The sequence below is a fragment of the Podarcis vaucheri genome (genome assembly GCF_965113315.1).
Source record: "Podarcis vaucheri genome assembly, chromosome: 2".
Classification (NCBI taxonomy): domain Eukaryota; kingdom Metazoa; phylum Chordata; class Lepidosauria; order Squamata; family Lacertidae; genus Podarcis; species Podarcis vaucheri.
The window spans coordinates 55,248,888-55,269,828 of NC_138760.1; the positions used below are offsets into that span (position 1 = coordinate 55,248,888).

Sequence of the window (20,941 nt, forward strand, 5' to 3'; positions counted from 1 at the left end):
CTCCTACATCTCTGGCAGGGATTGGAAGCATCCTGCTGAGCCACTTCCAGTCAGTGTGGACATTACTGAGCTAGAAAGACCAGTGGTCTGACTCTGAATAAGGAAGCTTCCTATTATTATCCATATTCAACCAGAATATCTGGCTGTTCAGGGCTGTCCCACATGACCCTGAAAACGGGTTGTGATTTGGGTTGACAGTGCACAGGCAGAGTTGAGGTGTGTGGAAGGGGGGGGGAGTACATTGCAATCCTAGGCATGTCTATTCAGAAACAAGTCCCCTTGCATTGTGTGGGACTTAGTTCCAAGTCAATATGCCTTCAACACAGGCTGATGTTTTTATCACAGCACCACAAGGGGAAGCCTTTGCAAAAGCATGGCAGAACCTCGGCCCACATTTGAAATGAATAAATCAAGATGGGCACGTGGCCAAAGAATACTATTGCTTCACTGCATGCTCTCAATCTCTCTCTTGGTCTGCTTAGAGATCATGTTTTATGTATATGTTTTCAGTATGATCTTTATATGCATTCAGATGTCCAAATATCTGCTTGGATCCCATAAGGTCCAAGTGAAGTTATAGTGCATTAAGTAAAACTGAGGCGCATTTAAGATTTCATCATACTTTATGAAACAAGTAGGGTTAATTCTGTTAATATGATAAATAAGAGAAATTATTTTCTGCTGCTGTGAAATACAGTTGTGCCTTGGAAGTCGAATGGAATCTGTTCCGGAAGCCCGTTTGACTTCCAAAACGTTCAGAAACCAAAGCACAGCTTCTGATTGGCTGCAGGAAACTCCTGCAGCCAATCAGAAGCCATGGAAGCCCCATCAGTTGTTTGGCTTCCAAAAGAACATTCAGAAACCGGAACCCTCACTTCTGGGTTCCGATCATTCAGCAGCCAATTTGTTCAGGCGCCAAGGTGTTCGAGATCCAAGGTATGACTGTATACAATCCATACTGCTTTAACAAACGCCTTTGCCGCAGGCTGAATTTCATGTATCTTTGTACCGCACATGAAGGACTCTAAAGAGTTTTTCCAGCATTCAAGGCATTGCTCTTAAATGCTATGTTCTGCAGGATGCCCAGGCACCCAGCCTTGTCTGCCTATACCCCGGTCGTTGGTCAGATCAAGGCTCTGTCAAAGGGACTGCAGCTTCCTCAGCAGAGCCGTCCTGAGTGAATCCTCACTCACCTCCAAGGCAGAGACCTCTTGGCCGTTGCGAAGGATGCGGAACGCAAAGGGGTGCTTGGGGCCCAGTCCTGGTGCCACCTCACAGCCCCGGAGGACAACGGCATTCACGTGGGTCCTTAGGTCCGTCCGGTCCTTGTGGAAATAGAGGGTGTTGCCTTTCAAACGACACCAGCGCTCCTTCCAGCACTGGTTAACCAGAACATTCAAGTAGCCTGCCAGGAGATGCACAAAGACATTTGATCAGCAATACAGTGACCATTATGGGATAAATAAAAGCCTAAATCTTGTGTTCTAGGAAACAAGGAAATGATGAGCTTAGGCATGACAGATTTCAAATCAGAAGATCAGTTCCAAGAGCCAAGCATTACTTTAGCTCAATGAGATGTTTGCCTGAATGAGTATCAGCCAAGTCACTTGGGTGGAATCTAGACACATATAAAAACTGAAAATGCCCCCCCCCCAAGCATTTTAAAAAACACATTTAATTTTCCGTAAAGCACACCACCTCCATCTAGTGTTGCATTGTATATACTGTACTTAAAACACACTTAAAATGTTTTATTTGCAGCTCTATAGCTGAGTTCTTGCACTGTGGTTTTTTTAGCATAAAATAGATTATGAATGCCAGTGCTCTTGTCTTTACCATAAAGTAGCTGATTCACTCCTATAAGTAAGAGAAGACAACTGCACAATCGAACAATTAAGATTTAACTATCGGATATGGGGGTGGGCAACATATTTGGAGTGGCGGACTTTGCACCCTCTAATTTCAGAGGCACCCTATACGATGCTAAAAGTCGGCATCCCCCCCCCTGCTCCGTTCTGCAGTATTGTTGTTGCATCCCCTGCAGTGTGGTATTGTATGACATAACACAGTGCAATCGGAAACTGGGACAAGGGAGCCCAACTGGACCCCTCTTAAGGCACCAGCTAATGAATGGTTTGCATTTGAACTGCCCTCCTGCTCCAGTACAAACCACAGCATGGGATGTCTTCCTCCGTAGAGGATGTCTGGGTGTCCTCAGGGGATGGTTTCTTCTTAGAGAAGCTGATTATTCTGGTGATTTTCCTCCCAGCTGCTCGACTTACAGAGCCTTTCAAGTCTGCCAAACCACTTTTTTTGCCTTTCCCTACAGGGAGAAGAAGCAGAGCTTAAAACAAGACATGGTGTATCTGACCAAAACAAAGAAACTGTGAGGTAACTAAAGGTCTGTTCTCCCCGACCTCATACCTCCAGAACACACACTCTCTCTCTTTCTCTCTCTCATCATAACAGATTGTAAAATGTCATGAAGAGGCTAAGGGAGGTCAGGTGAAGGGGTAAATATGAAAAACACTAACTGGTCTGAAATACAGCTAGAACCTACAGGCTAGAATATTCCCTTATGGGTATTAAGAGCCAACTGAACATAGCGGCAACACAGAGCAAATTCAGAAACAGGGTGCTTTAACCTCCATAATACCATTTTTACAGAACTAGCATGTGCAACATTACTCACTAGTCCCAAAGAAAAGTGCAGGGCGACTGACCTAGCAATTCTGGCACAATGGTAACTCTGCTCCCACCCAATGGGAACAGCAAAAGGGGTCATTGTTACACAAGATGGAACCTGGGTTTGGGTTTTTTAAGCCCAGGATCTATTTGTTATCTTTATCTCCCACCCGTTTTCCAAGGAGCTGAGGGCAGCATTTAAGGCCTTTCCCACTTCACAACTACCCTGTGAGCTAGGTTGGGCTGAGATGCACAGACCTGTGTGCACTGTGGTCAAGCAGGACTTAAACCCAGGTCTCTCAGGAGCTCTAGTCCAAGTGCTGCGTTTCTTGCTGCCTCAACCAAAAGCAACACCTGGCTCATAGGGGAAGTAACCAGGGACTCACCTTGCTCATGGGCCTCTCTCCGAGCCATGGAAGAGCCGTTCTCTGCCGTTGCCACACTGTCCGAGTCAGATGTCTGTTTGTCTTGAGATGACCTCTGGGCAAAGGAGATTTTTGTTGTGAGCATAGCAGGGAAAAAAGCGTTAAACTCACAATCCCTTGGCTGCTCAGGCCCCCTATAACAGCTAAAAGAAAAACTGCGCACACTGATTGTATTCATTCATGAACATCACCCCTACTTCGGCTCCGAGCAAGAAGCTACCTTGTCATGGTCCACCTTGCATGTAAGCAGAGGAGATGTAAGAACTTCTGTTCCATTCAGTCCTCCTCCACTGGGACTGCTCACTTCCTTTATCACCTGCAGGAGGAGAGGGTTGAGTGTCAAAACAATGGAAACACTGGTAGCCCATCAGCTGCAACTGAAAGCTCACTTTGCTGCAAACCCTCCAGCGATGGCTTCTCAGAAACAATGGTGCCACCGAGTCTCAGTTACCTGACAGAAGGGAAACAGTAGATTCCAGTACTGAAAACTAGCAGTCAAAGGGCCAAACTGGACTCCAGCAAGCTATTCTATCGGCCCCTTGGTGAGACTACCAAATTTTTAATCAAGGGTATGGGAAAATGTTTGCCCATCGTGCGTCTTGTAAGCAGTGCTATTTTTCTAGAAAAAGAGGTGCCAAAACTGAGTTCTGGCTGGGGGGAAAAGTCCTTCTCATAAGGAAATGGATAGAAAATATGTCCAATCTGAGAGAGAGAGAATTATATGCCAACCTTAACTATTCATCTCTCTCTGGGATTTTTTAATGCAATAAAGTGGCCTCTGAGAATACAGAAGCAGGGTATTATCCCTGACCTAAATAAAGCCAGTTTTTGTATTTTGTAATAATTTATTAGCTCATTAGCTTCCAAGACACTTTACTGGCTGGTTGTCAATGACTTTTGCTCTTCCTACCTCTGGTTTCTGTAACATTTCAGCCATGGATGTTGACACAAGATTTCCCAAGGAAACCCAAGTGAAGACTGGGGGTACAGGAAGGCAGACTCTCTTTTATTTCTTCCAACAGACCCACTTCCCACCTTTCACCTTCAGCAATAGGTTGTCTTCAGGCTTCAGAACAGGTCTGGGTGAATTAAATTCATCTGCCCAGGTATTCTCATTTCAGAGATTGCAATTTCTCAGCTGCAAGTGGGGTTTAGCAAGCACACCAGAGTGCCTATTGGATCAGTGCCAACAGAGTCTTCACATTTCTGAGGAAGGGAGGACCTGAAGAGTCGCATCCCAGGCCAGCGGGGTGGAAGTGCTTTGAGCCAGTGAGTGATATGGAGCAAGGGCAAAGACAGAGAAGTTCTAAAAACAACCAGTACAGGGAGGAATAGACAGTTTTAATAAATCCTGAGGCTCCTGACAGTACTCATGCCAAAGTACACTTGCTCTGCCAAGACGGAAAAGAAATTGAACCACAAAATGCACAAGACCTTTTCAATCCCTGGACTCAGAATGCCATTATAACAAACTACCTAGCCTGCGTGTTGCATTGTGCTTCCTTCGGTTTAACCTCCAACATCAGTCCCAAAAAGAGAACCTGGAAAGGTGCGGGCAGCAGGGACGTGTGTCAAATTGAAAGAGTCGCCATTTATGCCACAAAGCTGAGCTGGAGGGGTTAAATCTATGTGTCTTTCATGGAGATCACCTGCTGGTATCCATGGCAGAGAGCCATTAGAATGAACAAGCATGGGGCTATCACGATGTTGTTTTAAACCACTAGCATCTGTTAGCTAGAAATTGCCACCACACTGTGTCCAGATGTCAGTGGACCCCAGCTCCCATGAGCTTCAGCCAGCCTGGCCAGTTGACAGGGATGATGGGAGCTGTAGTCAATTGGAAGGCCACAGGTTTGGGAGTGGGCAAGGGGAGAGAAGAGAAAGTGCAACTGAGAAAGCCAAGTATCAGTGATGCAGCATACACATGTGTGCGCACATACAAGCCCTCTCCCACTCTGGATAGGCAGGAACAGTAGCTTCTCTGAGACACTACCATCAAGAACAGGCATAGGTAATCTCAGCCCTCCAGATGTTTTGAGACTACAATTCCCAGCATCCCTGACCACTGGTCCTGTTAGCTAGGGATCATGGGATTGTAGTCCCAAAAATATCTGGAGGGCCAAGGTTGCCTATGCCTGATCAAGCAGCCTGAAACCGCCACCTTTTTCAGACCCTGCCGTCAGGCAGAATTGGTGATGTCATCTCACAGAGCTTCCTACTGAATCTGCAGTGCTTCAGAACAAAGGCAGGAAAGAGTGGGGGTGGGCGGGCAAGTGTGAATCAAAACAGCCCCTTTCCTGCAGCCCTGCAGTTCCAGACTATAGGAAGGGGGTGTCAGGGTCTGCCCTGCTGGCTGGCTATTTCTCTCCTGCAGCCAGGCAGGGGTGATAAGAGGCTGAGTAGGAAAGCCCCCTCCTCCCCACTGGAGAGATAGCAAGTGCTTTTCCCACAGGGCCTGATACACTTGAGCAGATCTACAGTGGTCAGGGCAGGAGGGCTGTTCACATGGACGGGCATTAGCTGGCATTTGTGTTTTGATGGAGCACAGAAAGAGGGGGTTTCTTTTTTAACTGGGTGTGTGTGGAATTGAGCTCTCCTGCTGTTGAGGGAAGTACCTTCAGCCACTCCTCGGCCTGCTCTTTGCTCTGCACGGCCAGCACCAGGGCCTCAGCGCCCGGCAGGGAGAAGCGCAGCTCGTGCTTCTTGCGACGCCCGTCCTTCGGCACGTAGACAACGTTGCAAACGCTCAGTGGCACCTCGAGGTGTGGCTGCCGATGCTTGGAGCTTTTGTAACACTAATGTTAAAAAAAAAGAAAAAGCGCAATGTTCATCACTCTTTCCAAGTTGGGTCTTTTTCTTGTACTTTTCGTGGCTCCTCTCGGCACAGATAGGAAGCAGTGGCAAGGTCCCATTTTATTGTGGGGAGGAGGAGGAGGTGGTGCACAAAAGGAAAGAAGAGAAATGCTTGGGAACTCCCATTGCTTCACCAAATACTGTGCCTTAGAATCGTAGATTTTTTACAACCAGAACAAAAAACAGAAGTGCTGAAATCTTACCAGTCTCAAAGAAACAGTCCCCTCGCCTCACTTAATTTTGGGTCATTACATACAGATATGTGTCCTGTTGCCCTAATGAGTTACAGGGGGCTGGGAATCAGGAAAACCTTTTTCCAAAGGTTTGATAGGAATCAGAGAAGCTTAACACTTCCCCCACGCCACATAATCATTTGAAAATGTCAGGTGAAGAAAGGGTTGAACTCTTCCTCCTGGTGCTTTTCAAACTCCCAATAAAACTTTCAGAGAATGAACTTCAATTGGACCATCATGCCTGAGTTTTTCACCACCACCTTAAAGAAGGGCCACACTGGGCTTGGCATATAAATCTGCAACAAATCTACAAATACTGTTAGTTACAGACCAGCTATTTGCAAGGACAAAGGATGTGTAAAAAAACAAAAACTGTGACATACACAGTGCACCATATCTTTGACATGGCCAGCAAAAGGAACTTTGCAGCTATGTAGATCTGTTGACTAGTCCTTCTTTTTTCATCAAAGTTGCCAACTCTACCAGTCAGTGCCAGACCCCAAGGAGAGTGGGCCTTCCCAGCCATGCTCATGCATGCAAAGTCAACTGGTTTGCCAGGAGTCTTTGGCTCATTAGCAGGACTCTCCAACTTTTCTCCCCAAAACCTTCCCTGCTTTCCTGCATGTGGCCAGGTGCTCCACAAGCCACCAACTCACCAGGAGTTTGTTGTCCTTGATGACCGTCAGCTGCTTGGCCCATTGCCCAAAGCGCTTCTTCCGCAACAAGAAAGCACATATCCTGCAGTCCTTCACCAGGTTCATGGAAGCTTCCTCTGACGGCCATTGGTGTGTCAGTCTCTGACCTTTCCCATCCTCTTCCTCCTCATCGTAGGACTCATAGGAGCTGCTCATGGCATCAGAGTCATTGTCTACAAGGAAGCAGAGAGCCCTTAATCACCCAAGGTACCATGCCGACACCATCAACATCCTATATGTGGATGCCATCGCTCTTTCAGTTGGAAGCTTTGCAAGAGGAGGCACTTTCTGGAACACAGACGGTTCTGCATTTCCTTTGGCCTTCTTCCCAAGCCTGCCTATGACACTGACAGGCTGTTCCAACTCCCAAGCTAGCATTTATGGATCTCAATAGGGCAACTATATCACTGCTGAGTTCTTACAAGGCATGTTAAATTGCAGAGATGCAGTTTGCTGTCCTATGTTCTACCTCCCCTGAAGCCAGTTTCCCATGAACTCCATAGGCACATGCTTGCTATCATGCCTCAAATACCCTGAAGTCTATTTCTTCTCCTTACAAGTTATGTTCTGAATTTACTAAAGATTGGGCTTTCCACTGCATTTTCCAAGTTACTTTGTTTTTGGTGGTGGTAGTGGTGGTGGTGGGGGGGAAGGTACTTATAAATGCATTGTGTTTCAGGTCACAGTAAATATACCAGTTCATATTATTTCTGTAATCTAAAGCTCAATGCAGTGATAGCTGTTCTTTACATTTCCTGCAAATTAAGATAAACCCTGACTGAGGCGATTTTAGTGGGCTGTGGGAAAGGCTTTCACTATTATGCAGACTCTAGAAAATCCCAAAGCTTTCTGTGAGGTGGAGTGTCATTGGGAGTAGCAGCTTTTTAAAAATTGGGCATGCTTTTTCATAAAGGCTCTTAAGAGTAAGTGCTGCAAATATCAGATCCATTGGTCCAGCGTGGTCCCTGAGGCACCCTAACCCCAGCGGTAATATTTAAAGAGCAAGTTTCTACACCGCAAGGTTGCAGGCAACAGTTCCTAAACAGGAATAGAGTGTGCCTACCACTTATGCAAAGGTTTGGTTTCAGGATCCACGTGCAAAGGCAAAATTGTACAAAGTCAGGAAACCCCCAAATTATCCCCTGCAAGGCAGAGGGCTGATTACCAGTGAGTGGGGAGCTTGCAGGGGGTCCCTTAAATCTTCCCAGGGTCCTCCTGCAACCTTCCCTGCTTACTGAGCTTTGGGAAGGCACTCAGAGGGCTCCAGCAGCATCCCAGAGCCCTTGCGCCTCCTTCCCAAAGCCCAGGACCCTGCTTATCTGGCGTTGGGAAGGTGGTGCAAGGGTCTCTGGGACTCTCCCAAAGCTCAGTAAGTGAAGAAAATCTGCTGGGTGCATGGGTGGGGGGGGCAGAATTAATAAATGGAGAGTGGAGAATGGCGGGTTTTCCCACCTCTCAATTTATTTATCTCTCCCCTCCCCATCTGTGTAAGTTTGCGATCATGTAAGTAAAGCAAGAGCAAGTTGTGGGCTTACCGTATTGAAAGTTGTATGCACCAAACCTATGCATATAACCTGCAACACTGTATATAGTAGTCCACATTAATGGACAATTTGCTCAGCCTTACCATAGGTCAGTGTTTGTGTGTGATCTTTTTCATCCAGAGGGCCACATTCTCTCATGGGCAACCTTTTGGGGACCCCACACCAGTGATGCACAGGGCCAGAGGCACTGTCCAAGGTGGAGCCACATTGAAGTCAGAGGTTCCTACACCTTTGACTTCCTGCACTCTTCCCCATTCACAGAGTCAAGGGCTTAGGCCAAGTGTCCCATTCCACCTGTGGCTATACAACACATGTCTTTGCAGCACTACTTACAAGAGTTTTTCTGTTCTCCATTTATTCTGGTGAGGGGATAGTTGCTATCTGCATCTTCATAATACCCATCCTCTATGGAGTTGGGGGGACTGGAGCTATCTGTAGAAGAAGCAGATGACATGTTAGACCACTGCATGAACACACACACAGAGCTCACCCACACTTCTGTTTGTCCGGTGCTTTATTCTGTTTGCCCTGTGATTTCTAGGCATAGGTCCAAGAGCGTTTTATTTTATCCCACCACTTTCCCTGGGAAAACCCACTGTTGACTGCTGAATCAGAAAACCTGATGGATGTTTGTTCCGACTCAGTGCTAAACAGCAGGTTTTCCTGGGGGAAGTGGTGGGATAAAAGAAATACTTCTTGGGCCCGTGCCTTGAAATCATGGGACAAATGCAAGTGTGGATGAGCCCCAGAGGTAGCCACTGTGTCTGTTCCCTCTGTGGCACAAAGGCAGTGAGGAAGATTTTATTGGAAGGCAGTGCTGAAATAAGCCGATCAACTTCAATAAGTTTACACAGGACAGCCTTTACCTCTAATGAAGATAGAAAAAAGGCAGGCAATGGGATTAAGGGGCAACAGGACTCTGAGGGGAAAAACTGGAAGCCGTGTCCGTGGCTCTCCTCCGCCATTTCCCAAATGGCCACCAGACACCAGAACCCCACCCACAGAAGAAGGGGCATCACCTACAGGGTGCGAATGATACATTTAATGGCTTCTGCTTGGAAAAAGTGCTCTGGTTCCTGACACGCCCTCCAACACGTATCTCTCATCCACACACAGGGCGAATGAGAACTCAGTTCTAATCCCTTCAGTCTGGTTTTTCCTTACATCCCACAGGGGCACAAAACACTCCTAAAGAAAGAACTTCCCTCCCCTCCCCACCAGAACACTGCCTTCTTGCTTTCTTCTGGACTTTGCCGGCGGCAATTTTTCCTCTCAGAGTCCTTCATGTCAGGACTCACCCATTCCTGACATTGCTGGTGGCTTTGATGCCATGAGGCACACAAGAAATCTCCTAATTTTCTGTCCACGCCTTGGGAGCATAACTCAGGGCCCAGTGCAGTGGCGGGTCTACATTTTGGGACCCCTGAAGCTTGAAATGTTATGGGGGCTCATTTGCAACCAGCAACAAGGTTTGGGCAACCACTGCTATCTTCTTTAATGGGGTTGTTCCACCACAGATCCCACACCTTTACAACATATGTGGGATTGCTGAAATATATGCAGCAAAAAAATAATTAATTTTAGTCATGCAGCTCAAATATTGGGTCTACTAGACCCAAAGCTTTTCAGTAATGTGGACTAAAGTCGCTTCTGGGGGCCGTCCAGGATGAGAAATCCTGAAGCTTCATTAGTTTCATAGTCAATCTGCCCCAGGCTCCGTCTTCTATCAGAGGCAAGGGAAGCAAGAGCAGGTGCTAAGTTGATTTCTCTGCTCTTCTCTACCCTAACAGGCGGAGAGAGAGATTGCTCAGGCCTTACACATTCCTGCCACTCAGGGTTTAGTGACACATTTCCAGGCAAGTCTGAGCATACAACTGCTTGTGACATCTGAGAGTCTGGGGGTGGAGAGGGCAGGGAAGCAGGAAAAGGGAGTGTGACAGCCCAGCCCCCCTCCCCAGCGCCATTTCCCTCCCTGGGGCCTATAAATTATAAGCCTGTCACTTGTCAGACACCTGGGAGGAGCCTTTGTTTTCCTAGGTCAATATGGGAGTGCCAGCACACAAAGCCATGCCAGGACCCAGACAGCTGGCTGGCTTTCTCTCTCTCTCTCTCTCTCTCTCTCTCTCTCTCTCTCTCTCTCTCTTTCTCCAGCTCCCAGTTAGACTTACTGTGGGATGTGATGTACTCAGGGGCTTTGCCTGGGCCCAGTGGTAGGGCTTCCTCATAGTAATCTTCCGGAGGAGGAGTGGTGGGCAATGGTGGAGGTGGCTCCCCAGATACCTGTGAGAGGGAAGAGGTAGCATGGTAGCATCTGGAGAGGTCTGTGCTGTTATAAATCTGGCAACTGGGTATGCCCATGCAGTCCAGTATTCTGTTCTCACACAGACAAATCGGATGCCTATGGGAACCCCACAAGCAGAACCCAAGTGCTGCAGCGCTCTCCCCTCTTGTGATTCTTAACAGCTGGCATTTGTGAGGCACACTGCCTCTAACAGCAAAGGTGGAACACAGGCTTGTCCTCCCCAAAGCACAGCCTTCACTGTGGCTCTTTGTGATGGGTCTGTCTGTGACTCAAAGCAGGGACAGGCTTGCACGATCTCCTTTGCATTTTACTGGAATCCCCAGATCTACCAACTTGAGCCAGGTGCCAAAGACATGCAGACTTAGAATGAGCAGCTGCTGAGAAGGGGGATCTGTTTTTAGTATCAAAACTGAGCTGAGCACAACATGCTTCTACGCAAACACCCGTTCCCAGTTACCCTGAGCTTACTTCATTTCAGCAGTCTATTTGAGGGAATGGGAGCCATTTTGTTGTTAAACAACTGAAAGTCAGAAATCCTTGCCGATCTATTGCAAATTATATATTTTGTGAATCAACCTGAGATCATGAGATGAAGAGAGGTATACAAATTTAATAAATAAGTAAAATAAAAACATCACCAGGTGTTTCTGGTGCTACCTTCTGCCTATTCTTGACTTAAGAGCACTGAACTGGGAGCACAGGAATATAATTATGGATTGTATCCAACATTAGCCATAATTGTAATAGGTCCACTGAAATTACTAGACATGACTAAACCCATTGATTTCAATGGGTTTACGCCGAGTAGCACTTTGTTGGAAACAACCCTATGCATGGCTTGCTTTCAGAGAACCACTCCAATTCGGACAACGGATGGGCAACTTCTGTGTTTCTCCGCCACCTCCTCTCTCCCAGACATGGCAAATTGCCACCAAGCCTTCTCTTAGACTGGAAACAGACAATTCCCTTTTTAAAAAAGTTAGAAGTGGTTTGACAGAGGCTGCCCTCCTCATCGTGCAGTTGTTGCACAGACACACTTCTTTTGTCCCTCTATTGCTTCTGGCCAAACAGGTTTGATTAAAACAATACAAGATGCTGACAAATCTGTTCCTCGGAGGCAAGAGTGGGATGAGGGAACATACCACAAGTAGCAATGCCTCTTTCAGACTGCCTTCAGCTCTCCAGAAAAACAACAAGAAGAAAACTTCTTGTTGGTCTCCAGCCTCACCTTGTGTCCTCCTGCGACTGCACCCAGGTCTCAATGTAGATCAGGTGCATTTCTGAAAGGGGATGGGCAAAGATCAAATGCACAGCTAGGATTTTTATCCATGGAATGCATATGGGAGGAGAAGATGGCACAAAAATGTAAGTCTCCCTTCCTTACTGATCTGTTCCTGCTAACCGCAGCACTGGAATCAACATTAAGAAAATGGCAATGAATGTCAACACAGCTTTCCTCCATGGTAAGCTGTATTTTGCAGAACCTTAGCAAGGTGTTCTTTGTAGTTCCCCTCCAGATATCAAGTGCTCTGCCCTAACCAGTCACAGCGTCATTAGAGCCTAAAGTGGAATAGGTTAGCGGTAAAGCATATGATTTGCATGCAAAATATTTCAAATTCACTCTCCAGCACCTACAGACAGGGCTGGAAAAGTTTCTCTGACCTGAAACCCTAGAGAACCTCAGCCTGTTAGGGCCACAGATATATTAAACAAGATGGGCAAATGGTCTGACTCTGTGTGAGGCAGCTTCCTAGGTTCAGCAGTGGAAAACGGAGGGTTGTAAGGACTTACCGTTTTAGCAGGCTGGCTCCTTGAAAGTTCCAAGTTAATGCCTTCTTTCACCTCCCCATCATCCTCTTGCATGTCCTGAAGATTGCCCAGGTTGCAGTCTGGTAGGAAGGTTGGAAGACAGTCACTGAGCAATGCCACCATCAAACCTCACATGCAATCTCTGTGTTGCATTACAGAGGCCCTATGGACATCCCTCCCTCCCACTGCCCAAAGGAATTACAGATGCTAACATCTGTGCCCACAATAGTACAGGGCAGTGGAATTGTTTATCCCCTTGCTCCTGAACCATATGGGGTATGGGGAAAATGAGAAGGTTTGGGGACAAGGTCAAGGAGAAAGTGTTAAGTCAGGAAGAACAGTCACATTCTGGGATGAGGTTTATACAATTGTGCAGTTGACCCCTCTACCCTGGTGCTCTGTCTATCTAGGCATTTGGGGGAATTATAATTTGAGGGTCCTAGAATGGGTGAGACCTACTTAGCTCAAACTAGCTGCCAATGGAGGATTTCCTTCCAATGGAATTATTAGCTTCCAATGAGTGATTGATTTTACGAAGAGTTAAAACTATTCCCTGCCTGCTGCTAATCACCCCACCCACCCCATGGCTGCTACCCCCCCTTTTAAGTGCATGTTAAATGTAAGGATGGATTTAATGGCAACCACTTATCAATATATTTTGTGAAATTTTCACAGATATCTTCTTAATAGACAATGTTGCAAAATATGTCTGCACAAGCCCTCAGGTTGCTGAATACTAGGGTGCTATTGAATCACAGGTATCTTTGAATTCAAGAACAGCTGATAACCAGAGAGGGATGGTAGAGCCACTTCAACTGCAAAGGATTAGCTTTTTACTCATGGGTCCTTCTCTGTTCTTCATGGATTTCTCCTGCAAGGATTGTTAGGAGGAAAGGTGGAGGGAAGCACCTTGAGTTTAGGGAATCATGCAAAGAACAGGACACTGCCAAGGGCCACAGACTTATTGTGCAGGGCTTGGACTTGTAACCAGCTAATCCAGACAGCTGAGGGCCAAACAGGCATAAAAGGCAGGGAAGCTCTGAGCAAGCAGCATTAGGTTGGAACAGTTCACTATACATACCAAACCCTTCAAAGAGTGACTCCACAAAGCTAGTGCCATTATGCAAGGTCGCTGTATTCACGTACATGTAGCTCATTTCCTTTCCTGCAAAGTCAGAAAGGATATTGCCATCAACAGGAATGATTGCATTAGACCATGAGCTAAACCAGTGGGAACTCTTGCTTCGAGGAATCCTTCCTAGATCAGCATGTCTGGCATGGAATTTTTGCATGTCACGGAGGATTCTGAGAAGTGTTCTAAGGCACATTCGGTTCATGCAAGGTGCCTATTGGGTCTCAGCACTGATCTGCATGAAACTGGAAAGATCTTTGCACATATCAGCATTCTTTTACAGCTGCACCTTTTTAGGGAGACAATCAAAAGCAGCAAGATTGAAACCTTCCAGGAAAGCTCTCATCTCAGTAGAGATCTTCTGATGGAGGAAGCCCAGTAAGCTTCCAAGGAATGCCAAGTTACTCCATAACAGTTTGAAAGCCACTGCTCTGGGCTTAGAGGTGAAATGCCAATGATGCAGAAATGCAGGTTATCAACCCCTTCCTGTTAAGCTGGGGCTGGCTCACAAAAAAGAAAGAAGAAAAGTAGTTTTGGGCTGCATTCATACTATACCTTTAAAGCACATTCTTTCCCTCAAAGAATTCTGGGCACTGTAGTTTACCCCTCACAGAGCTACAATTGTCAGCAACCCTTAACAGACTACTGCGCCTAGAATTCTTTGAGGAGAAAAATGTTCTTAAGATATGCTTTAAAAAGCATTGTATGTACCCAGCCTTAGCTCAACGCCAAATTCACCAGAACAAAAAATAGAGGCATTATTGACTGAATTTACCAACCACATCTTACACGCTCTGTAGCACTATCTCGTGCCACATGAATTTTGCACTTCTTTTCCCAGCTCAATGAAAGTGATTGGCTCCCCCTCAAAGCAGCTATTAACATCCTGAACTTTAGCCAACCTAAATTGGTAGTGCTTATATATATATAGAGAGAGAGAGAGAGAGAAGAGGGGTGGGGATTATTCCCCACCCACACATGAAGATTCAGAAACAAAAGAGGAAATAACTGTTGTCCGAGAGGCGCAAAGCAAAATGGAGAAGCCATCCTCTTCTTTCAGAGCTGACTACCCCACAGAATCATTGTGTTCTGGGTCTTGCAGAGGGGATAATCGAGAGGCTTCCCAAGGAGAGAATACAAGCCTTTGGCTCTTCCCATGGAAATCTCATCTCTCAGCAGAAATCAGCCAGCAGGAAGGCTACTGGAAACACACATTTCCACAGGAAACACAGGGCAATTCCTGTCCAGCTGCAGCATGGCCAAATATCACTATTCACATTGCCTGCAGGCTTCAGAGCTACAGGTGCCTGCTGATCTGACATGCATACATCCACTCCATGTGGCACTTGTTAGGTACCCCCACCCCATCTCCTGGGGATTCTTGTTATGGAATTTATTCAGTGGCTTCCTTAAAGGTAAATGTGCTACAGCTGCCTTAGAAGATAAGGAACACTAAAAAGTCGAGGTGGGGACATTTCAATCTTCAGAAGCCTGCCATTTCACCTGCCCTGCACAGTGAGCTATCACAAATATTGAGAAAGTTTGGGTGAATCCATAGGGCTCAAATATATCAAAGGACACAATGGCCAGCTCTTGCCAGCTATTGTTTAATGCCTATTTTTCTCTGCTCCTCAAGGTCAGCTGGAGGACTCCTTCTCAATGGAAAGCTCCACCAGAGGGAGTCACGTACCTCTAGCAATAAACGGACAAAGTACAGCAGTGTTATGAAGAATGACTATGGGACACACAGCAGACGTGAGCGGGTGACCTAGGAGCTGCTGTGGAGGACAGCAGGTGCAGGAAGCATGAAACAAGGGTAAAGTGCAGAAAAAAGAAAAACTGCTTTAGTTTGGAGATGGGGGGAAGTGTAGTTTCTCTTTCTCTCTTTGCTTGCTTATATCAGGTGTGGGGAACCTGTGGCTCTCCAGGTATCACAGGACTCCAACTTGCATCAGCCCCAGCCCAACTGGCCAATGGTCAGGGGAGATGGGAGTGATAACCCAACAACATCCAGAGGACCAGAGAATCCTCACTCCAGGTTTATATAAAGGAGGCACAATGGCATGTGGGTTCCACCTGTGAAAATACAGAGTCTACATATGGCACATCCTCAGCTCACTTTATAGGGCCAAACCAAATGAGTTGTGGGCGATCAATGAAAAGGCTGTTACTATTATTTTTTAAAACAAAACAAAAAAACTACTCATTGATGTGGGCAGAGGCAATTTGGATCAGAACTGTGGCACTGGGGGAACAGGGTTTAATCTACTCCTGTCCCATCCCAATGCGGATTCCCTAGAGTTAGACCACTCATTCCTCCAAAGCTGCCATTTACTTCATGAGGAAAAACACACACATGCTCTTTTGTTTTTTATTTATTGCAACTGCTGTCCAGTAGCAGCTGGGGAAGATCTTAATTGCCCCTAAACCAGCATCTCCTTCCATGCTAAGAGATAGTCTTCAGGTCATTTTTCATGAATAAGTATGAGATGACACAGCCTTAACTTAACTTTTTTTGCCTCTTTAGAAGCCCTTCAGATCCTGATGGCAGGGACATATTTTTTTTTAAAAAAGGGCAAGAAACAGGCCCTGCTGGCTATACAACTTGTGGCTGTCGCTACTGGAGTCAAATCAACCAGGACAATTTTTGTGGTCCACCCTTGTCATTCCCTCGCACTGAAAGAGAGGAGCCCTGCACAAACAAAAGCATGTGCAGGCATGTCAGGAGCCAGGGACGTGCCACAATACAGCAGGCGGAGAGGCGTGTAATGTACCTTAAGGTTGCCTCAGCCTGAGGAATCACACAAAGAACAAATAAAGGTAGAAAAGGGGACAGTCTGATGGGCAGGGGTGAGAGACGGCAGCAAGGGCTTCCTGACCTGCAGGGGGCTGCAGCTTCTGCAAGATATTTGAGACGGCTGTTTTCTTCTCCATTGTGGTGGAGCTCAAGTATTCGTGGTCCAAGAGCTTGAGCAGTACGTTAAGCTCAGGGAGGAGCTGATCCAAAACTGTGGGCAGAAAAGGAGAGAATCGAATTAGGGTAGGGGTCACCAGTTCAGCACCCGTGGGCCCCAGCGTGCCCACCCATTCCACCTATGGCACCCGGAAAAGATCTCAGTAATTGTCCATCAAAAAATCCACCAAGCACAAGAGGCAGTTTGCTCTTCCTGTTTGCGCTGCCTTGGACTCTCCCACATTGAACATGGCTCCTTAAACATGCCCACAATTCATTAGATGCCAGGATTGGACAACCCTCCCTCCCTTCTGTTGTGAACAGAAGAGCAGTGGCAAAAAGCTTCTCTCTGTAAGTGAGTGTGGTAGTGTAGAAGTTAATTTTCCATTGACGGTGGTCTGACAGGGAGCACACCCACATGATGTTGTGTTCCTGTTTCTTTTTCTGCTCCCTTAGACGTGGCAGTCATTTTGGTTATATGCTACCATTTTGTGACTAGTAACCGCAGCATGCTCTTAAAATTCCAAAGGTGCCTACTGGCTCCAAAGGGGTGGCGAACTCCAAGTTAGATTCCTGCTGTTTCCATCAACACCGTATAGAATATAAAAGATGGGCCAGATCAAGTGTACCAAGGTGAGCAGGGAGAGGGAGAAGCGACAAATTCCATGATACCTGGGAAGAGAATTGCCAGTTCCTCATGGCCTCCTCACCTGGCGAAGGTGCCTGCCTATACCCTTTAGCACACTGTGAGAGGCTACAACCAAAGCACTTCCTACTCCATTTCCACAGGGCATTCTCTCATTCTCTTTCTCTTCTCCCTGAATGCTTCAGTCATTCAGTTATTCTGATTTTGCCCTATGGCAGGCAGGGAAGTGGGACCTGGGTTGCTGGATGAACAGAGCATGAGGTGCAGCCACTGCAGCCTTACTCAGCTCATATCAAAATATGGATACTATCTCCAGAAAAGGATCTTATATCAAATACAAACAATGGTGGGCAGGGGAAGCAAGATCAGAGATGGACTTTTTTTTTTTAAAAAAAGCAAGTGAACACACACAGCAGTTAAATGTTTCGAAAGACTGGTCTGATAGAGATCCCCAACCCTCCAATTTTCAGAGGTCCTCCACCCAATATTAGTATAAGTCAACACTCTGGCCTATGTTAGGTGACCACAAGTACTAGTACAGTTACTACCATTAGTACCATTAATGTAGTAATGATTCTGTTTGGGATGTGGAATGCTAGGGGCAAAACACCTCCCAACGACAACACAAGATATTTGCTGTGCTGGTGGAAGGTGCTTTGAAGAGGTAAACACTCACTTTAACCTCAACACAGGAAGCTTCCATTTGGTGAGGCAGGGATATAATTTTATTCTGATGAATTATCACCTCAAGGTAGGTGCATATGAAGAGGTGCCTCAGGTCTCCCTATTTTCATGGAAGGGTCGCTCCCATACACACTGAGGTAAAACGCCTCATCAGAGCAGTCACCGCAGCCTGAGAGCACTGCTTTTGCATGCTTTGTACAAACTAGCTCTTCTCGAGGATCGCATTTACATACTCCAATCTTAAGAGCCAGCCCCTGAATGTAGGATGGGGGAAAGCAATCTCCCAAAGATAATTCTGCAAGACTGCCAAGCTCTATGCAGTGGCACATTTTCTTGTGCTGCCCTCTTCACTGCTCTGACAACTTGCATCCTTTAATTATCACGTTCCTTTTAAAAGGCTCTTCCAAATAATGTTCCCTGGCTCAATGATGACTGACTATGCACTCAGCCAGGGCTCACTTGCTCTTCTGAACATCCCGTGGGAACAACAGCACACAACACAGTTAACCCAAAATTAAACAGCACCGTTTTATAAATGTTTTGCAGCGGCAGGGGAGGGAAGCAGTTTCAGACAAAGAATAAAACGAGGCTACAATTAAATTTCTTAAACAGCTCAGCTTGTTATAACTTGACACCCAGCTGCACACGAGGGTGTTGTTTAAGAGAAGTCACCTCATCCTCAGAAAGTGGTATAAAGTGCATCTCTCCCATCATAGTTAAGAAATACCTTTCCACTTTTAAAAGTCAGCCTTTTGATGGGGAATCGGCTTGTTTGGGAAGGCTGCTGAATTCAGGCAATAACATTCCAAAAGAGAAAACGGTCACCATCTGCAATACAGACAGCGACTGCTATGAAAAGGAGGGCTTTGTATACAGTGTATTCTGCCTGAGTCAAGAAAACCAATGGCTTGTATAAAATTTACCAATGAAGCAGACTATTTGTTTCTGCCAGTCAAAAAATCAAGGGGTTGCAGGCTACTAAAGCCCTTGTCAGTGGAAATTTTGGCATCTCAAGCCCAACTTTGCAATTCCAAAGGGCCACAAACTTAAACATAAAAACAAAACAGAGATTCCCAGGATGCTGAACATTCACTGAGTAATGACAGGATTGTGGGTTGTCCTTTCCATTGCAGGTTCCTATATGTGACTCCTCAAGGCTCCAAATGCTGCATGGAATGCAAGCAGATGATAACAATGATGGTAATAATAGACATTTGGATAGCACCAAAACCCTTCATTTGCACCATCTATTTGTAATCCTTACAAGAACCCTGAAAGGTAAGTTATTATTCCCCTTGTTGCAGAAGGTGAGGAAGTAAGCTGAGATCAAGTTGCTTACTTGTGAGTGCAGAGCAGAGATTCAAACCTGGGAGTTCCTGATTCTTAGCTAAGTCTGTTTACCACTGCACTGCATCACTACCCCAGGGAAGAAGCTACTGAGGAAGGAGCTGGGTAATTTCTCCAGAGCACAATCTCTCATGCCAACAGGGCGCTCTTCTCAGTGGCTTTTGTCTCCTCACATCCCCAACACTATTCATACGGATGGTATTACATATATTATCTACTGCAATGCAATCTACTAAGCAGCTGGCTCATTGCCTAATGAACTCTTGATGCATTATGAGGCCCTCCACTTCTGAATATTTGAAGAGCTCGGCAGCAAGATACTCATCTGTTTCTTTGAGATTATTTGAACAGCACCATGCACTGTCCAGATGCTTGTTATACCAAACGCTTCACAAATTAGCTAACTCACGGAAGACAAGTACACAGCGAAACGAGTCCAGAAGGGAAGAAATGCCAGAGTCGGGAGAGGCAGCATAATTTTTCAGGGATACAGAACTGGTTTCAGAGACACTTGTTATATTATTCAAAGGGGAGAATCTTACAACACTGGCCTGCATTTATGCATGTTCTTCTCACACACTCCCAGCTTGAACATTCCATCCCTTTGTTATTTTCTTAATGCAGAAAATAGATGCTAATCTTGATAAGCCTTTTTTGCCATTTTAATTTAAAAAGCAATTTTGCAATCCATGGCTGTGGTCATGCTGACCCTTCTCTGCTTAAATAAAACCTTCATTTTAAAAAAAGATGCTCTCACAGACATCTTCATCCAGGGCTTATCCACACTTTCCCTTGTCCCACTGCTTCCTCCCTAGGAAAACCGGTCTTTAGTGCTCAGTCGGAGCAAGAGCTATTGCTAAAGAGTGGGTTTTCCCTTGGAAAGGAGCAGGGCAGGTGGAAAACCGCATTCTAGACACAGCACAAGCAGAAGTGTGGACAGGCCCTAAGAGATGCCTCATTTCCCTAATTCTGCTCTCTTTGGTTCTTGTTGTCCAAGGCATTAAGGCAATGATACATTCAGTATTCTTAGAACAGGTGGGCTGATGCAGCCTTAAGGCTCAAGCGTCACACACTATTCCACACCAGAGATCCACAAGCAGGCAACTGTTTGCTGACTGCCAGAGGAAAAAGGCAGACATATGTCCTCTTTTTTTTTTTTTACAAAAAGGTAAAGAAGACAGGTAAAGAAGACAAGGTATCTCACCTTATGGGATTGCAACATGCATTTTATGAAGCAAGAATTGTTACAAAATTGGGGCATCACTCAGTCAAAATGAGTGATTTCAACATGGGAGAGCCACAAACATGCTTAACATGGGTGGAGTTTAATGGGACTTAGAAGTGCTTGATTTAGGCTGAGTGGAAGTGGGAGCATTACACTTTCTAATAATTCATTCCTCATTCCTGGAACACTCTATCGAGCCTTTATTTCTATCCAGCACAGGAGGCAAACGCTTGGTTTTAATTCCTGATGGCTAGGAGGTGCTTGGATTTAGTTAAAGAGAAGAACAAGAGAGAACTGCATCAAACCATTAGGGAAGATCACTCACTCAGGTTTCTCTAAAATCTTCCAACCTCCAGGCCCACAAAGCACAGAGCAAACCCTTTGGAGTTGGATGATATATCCTGATAA

The 20,941-nt window shown here is 46.0% G+C and overlaps 2 protein-coding genes across 2 annotated transcripts in view; one reads left to right on the forward strand and one right to left on the reverse strand.

The window, feature by feature from the left end:
* The window catches only part of SH3TC2 (SH3 domain and tetratricopeptide repeats 2), a 350,436-nt gene that overhangs the window by 60,904 nt on the left and 268,591 nt on the right, over positions 1 to 20,941 (forward strand). The gene's annotated exons all lie outside the window — the stretch shown is intronic.
* Positions 1 to 20,941, reverse strand: part of AFAP1L1 (actin filament associated protein 1 like 1) — a 69,507-nt gene that overhangs the window by 10,776 nt on the left and 37,790 nt on the right. The window contains exons 2-12 of the mRNA XM_082213025.1: positions 16,558 to 16,686; positions 13,628 to 13,711; positions 12,529 to 12,626; positions 10,604 to 10,715; positions 8,769 to 8,867; positions 6,853 to 7,064; positions 5,726 to 5,905; positions 3,331 to 3,426; positions 3,072 to 3,165; positions 2,171 to 2,323; positions 1,194 to 1,405 (exon numbers count right to left, since the gene is read on the reverse strand). Of these exons, the coding sequence (XP_082069151.1) occupies positions 1,194 to 1,405; positions 2,171 to 2,323; positions 3,072 to 3,165; positions 3,331 to 3,426; positions 5,726 to 5,905; positions 6,853 to 7,064; positions 8,769 to 8,867; positions 10,604 to 10,715; positions 12,529 to 12,626; positions 13,628 to 13,711; positions 16,558 to 16,686 (1,469 nt within the window). The remainder of the gene's footprint in view (positions 1 to 1,193; positions 1,406 to 2,170; positions 2,324 to 3,071; positions 3,166 to 3,330; positions 3,427 to 5,725; positions 5,906 to 6,852; positions 7,065 to 8,768; positions 8,868 to 10,603; positions 10,716 to 12,528; positions 12,627 to 13,627; positions 13,712 to 16,557; positions 16,687 to 20,941) is intronic.